Source organism: Pterocles gutturalis, unplaced genomic scaffold (assembly GCF_000699245.1).
Source record: "Pterocles gutturalis isolate BGI_N339 unplaced genomic scaffold, ASM69924v1 scaffold29553, whole genome shotgun sequence".
Lineage (NCBI taxonomy): Eukaryota > Metazoa > Chordata > Aves > Pterocliformes > Pteroclidae > Pterocles > Pterocles gutturalis.
The window spans coordinates 16,614-20,640 of NW_010123918.1; the positions used below are offsets into that span (position 1 = coordinate 16,614).

Sequence of the window (4,027 nt, forward strand, 5' to 3'; positions counted from 1 at the left end):
TTCAATTACACTGAATTTTGAAAATTCTGTTTTCACACATATAAATTTGGTATTATCACAAAAAAACCAACCCTCAACAAGCAGCAATTCAGCAAAAGTGTGGGTTAGGAGTGTGGGAAGCTCTTGCAATAGCTGGGATGTACCTCTGCCCACTCCCTCTTTACTTTGTGTGACTCCATTCTGAATTTACCCAAGGACTAAGTTACAGTACTTTTAAGATAAGAGACTATACAAATGAAAATATAAAATTTACTGTAGAACTTGTGACTCAATATTTCTTCTGTACTTTTGACACCACTTAAGATTTTTCTGAAGCTTGTTGAAACCATTTAATTGGGACATTTTGCTGTAAATGCTTCTTTTAATCCTGATTTATGTTCATCGATTGTTTATAGCACTACAATTTTTAATATTTGGAATAATAATTTTTGAATTTAATAACAATTAATAAGAACCCTCTGAAAATATTTAACACAATCAGATTTAACAAGATATTTAAAACTGCTTTCCAATTTTGTTCTTTAGATCATAAATACATATATATCACCTAAGCACTCAGTAGAGCAGGTATTTGAGAAATCATGAACACAGGCACTCTACCCTTGGCACTGAAAGACCTTCTTAAAGTTTTTTAATTTTTCCAGAGCAGCTTCCTTAGAACGAGTGCTCTTATTAACTTCAAGACACAGTGAATACATAGATCCCTACAAAGAGCAGGATTAATTTCTAATCCTCTAAGTTCTAGGTGACACACAACACAATGACCCAATTAATTCACATTCACTTACAACTTACCTACGTGCCCAATGAATACTACATTTACGTGCTCTTTTTTAGGAGCACCTGGTGGTGCTACAACAGATTTCGGTTTTGGTATTTCCTCCTCCTCTTCCATCATTTCCTGAGCGCTTTCTTCAGAAGGCCCTGCAGGACCACCTCCTAGCTCTGTTTCACTTGCTTCTTCTTTGTGGTCCCATGACTCTTCTGGGGACATTTCTGTCTCTCCATTTTCCACTAAAAATTAACCAGTTAGATATATTCAAATAGATAATGAAATTAAAGGATTTGTTTTAACAAGGCAACAATTTTACAAAGAAAAAAACAAATCTGAAGATCCACTCACACCATCATGCTGGTCTGAATCCACAGACACATGCTACCATATGTTTAGAAAGAAAAGGAGAGGAATAATGGTTTAAGTTCTCTCAAAAGCCATACAAATACAAGGAGAAAGATACAATTTCATGTTCTGATTGCTCATATTACTGATCGCTTTAAAGTTTTTTGTTAATCACCATTTCACACATACTAATGGGGCTATTTTGTAATATGAAGTTATTTTTTAATAAAGCACTGATGCTTTTTCAGTGTCCAAGTAATCCAATGGCACCTGTCAATGAATACTAGTGTTCAATTACCTCCTTCCCAATCTAGGTATAACAACACAACGAAAATTAGTGAGGACCAAAAATGCAAAGGTTTAATAAGGCATTCTCCAATTTTGTTTGCAATGATTCAGCAAAAGCACTACAGTAGTATTTTATACTAATAGCATAGAAAAATGGAACAATTCTCATCTTACCAACAGATTCTGAAATTTCCATATTAACAGCAGCATTTGAACCTATGGAAAGGAAAAAAAAAAGGATTCATTAAGGACAAATATTTACCATGATACCAAGATTCCCATGATTTGCCAAGAACAAAGAAAAACGGAGTGACTGAATTAATAAAAGGATAATTCAGATGTTTGGGCACTTGCCAATACTACTTAATATACAGATTCAATTTTTAAAATTCTGGTTCATGCAAGCTTTATGACCTTCAATAAACCACTTGGTCTTTCTGTGCCTTGCTCAACTGGCTATAAAATTGTAAACAACCACAGATAACAACATTGCCTTAAAATAGTAGTATGAGGATAAAGAGAATGAACATTGGAAAAGGTTCACAGAGATTTTTAGAAAGGCGATTCTTTGCAATAAATTTTTTAAAATAATGTTTAATGGATCTGTGTTGGGTACCATCAGAACATGAAAAAAATTACCTTCACAAGAGGCTGTCTGCTCCTCTGGAGAAGACTCTACAGGTGCGCCTGCGGAGAAAAAAGTTAAACTTTTAAAATACACCAATGTAACCAATTTCCACAATTAGGCATAAAAGACCATCTACTAACTTTATTGCAAGAAGTGTATTTAAGAAAAACACCCCCAGGCACCCAGAAAACAGTACTAAATACAGACTCCAAGCACAAATACTTCTAAAGAACACTGCCTAAAAGTTGCGAAACTCATACACTAGTTCTAAAAACAGTTCAATATTTTTCCCCCACACAGAAAGATACACTTAAAGCAAATTTTAAAAGAAGTAATTTTTCCATATATAGTATTCTACCCGACCATCCTTTTTGGGCATGCTGGCTATTTTAAGTGTTAGTATCTAACCGGTTTTTAAAAATGTCAAACCAGTTTCATTGTATCCAAAGAAACAATGCCCGTGGGGTGTCACAACTATACAGAAAGGTTCTGGCAGCTTCAGCTCATAGGCATACCCACAGTGCTATTGCGCCTCAATTTCACATAAGCATTGAGTAGAAAACTGAAACAAGAATAAGTTTCATTCACATGCCTGGTAAGTTTGCCAGTCCTCTTACCCACCATAATACAGTCTCATTACTCAGAGGGCAATCTCACCACTCACGTACATATCAAAGCCACAAGTGTGTTTTTTGGACAGATCACTCGACCTTCCCATGCACTAAACCATGCCACTGAACTACATGCTGAGGTATAACTAATTATTAAACCTGCTAAGAGCGATACATTCCAATTAACAATTACACCACTTTGAAACACGTTCATAATCTTATTTTTTTTCAGACACATATCAAATTCATTCCCTCTATTTAGCTGTACTCCAGCTCTCCTTCAGTCCCATTATAAAAACACAGATCTTACAGCATTGCTTTCTCTATATGCATGATGGAACCTAAAGATGAAACAAATCCCCTCAAAGGAACAAAAACATACAGAGAAGAGCCTGATTCTAAGCCTCTTTGCTTTTGCGCTGTTTGCGTATTTGCTGCAGACTTCTATAAACTGGAGCAGTGCTGCAAAACTGGAAGAGGGCCAGAGGACAGAGCGTGCAGGCAGGGTGAATGTGGGTCACAGCACAACACCCAGTGACCAGCAGCAAAGAGTGGACGGGGCACAGCAACACAGCAGAGCAAGCTGTTCCCTACACTCCTGTGCTAGATCTGCACTCCAGGGTCCCAAAACCACAGGAACAAAAATTCTAAGAGATTTAATATAGTAAGTAAAAGCATAAGAATGGAATATCTTGAGTTTCCTTGTAAGAAATGATACATTATTCCCATTTGAGAGCTGGAAAAGCCTCAAATCAGCCCGTTTTATGAGTGTGGTAAGCAGGTGGTACAGCATCTAGGTACAAACCCTAAAGTCTCTGTTTTGTAACGCATCAGAAGACTGTTGACTATTTCACACATACTACAGCTGAGATGCACAAATATTTTAATTACAAGATCATTTCAACAAGCTTTTTATTTCATTCCTGAAGTTTGTCCATAAAGAAAAATGCATTAAATGACAGTATTTATGCACTTCCCTTGAAAGAGAAGCTCTACATGTGTTTGAAGAGTTATTTAATTCCTTAGAAATACATTGTCAATCAACAGCATTCATAATAAACTCAGTTTTTACTTTCTGGTCTGTAATACAGCAGGCATACAGACAGGAAAAAAAGTTTATTCACAGGCAACAGAGGGAAGGTAGGAAATTGTTAACCTAAAAAGGTCCATCTGTTTAATTTTGTACAAGTCTAGCTCACAAGAAAATCAGTAAGACAGTTTCGGTATGGATCCTAAACTGTACTAATGCCACACAATCTAAGGGCAACAAATACTCAGTTATGACCACAGCTACTTATTAAATTCTGGTCATTTTGGTACACAAGTGGCAGATGTGCTTTGAAAGAGGACACTGATTTACATAAAACATACACTGTTCCT

At 36.1% G+C, this 4,027-nt stretch overlaps 1 protein-coding gene across 1 annotated transcript in view; it reads right to left on the minus strand.

Moving 5' to 3' along the window:
- LOC104465169 (eukaryotic peptide chain release factor GTP-binding subunit ERF3A) overlaps positions 1 to 2,090 on the minus strand; it is a 12,725-nt gene extending 10,635 nt beyond the window's left edge. Inside the window, exons 1-3 of the mRNA XM_010078107.1 lie at positions 2,048 to 2,090; positions 1,583 to 1,624; positions 796 to 1,014 (exon numbers count right to left, since the gene is read on the minus strand). Coding sequence (XP_010076409.1) covers positions 796 to 1,014; positions 1,583 to 1,604 — 241 coding nt within the window. The 5' untranslated portion in view covers positions 1,605 to 1,624; positions 2,048 to 2,090. The remainder of the gene's footprint in view (positions 1 to 795; positions 1,015 to 1,582; positions 1,625 to 2,047) is intronic.
- Between the last annotated feature and the right edge of the window lie 1,937 nt (positions 2,091 to 4,027).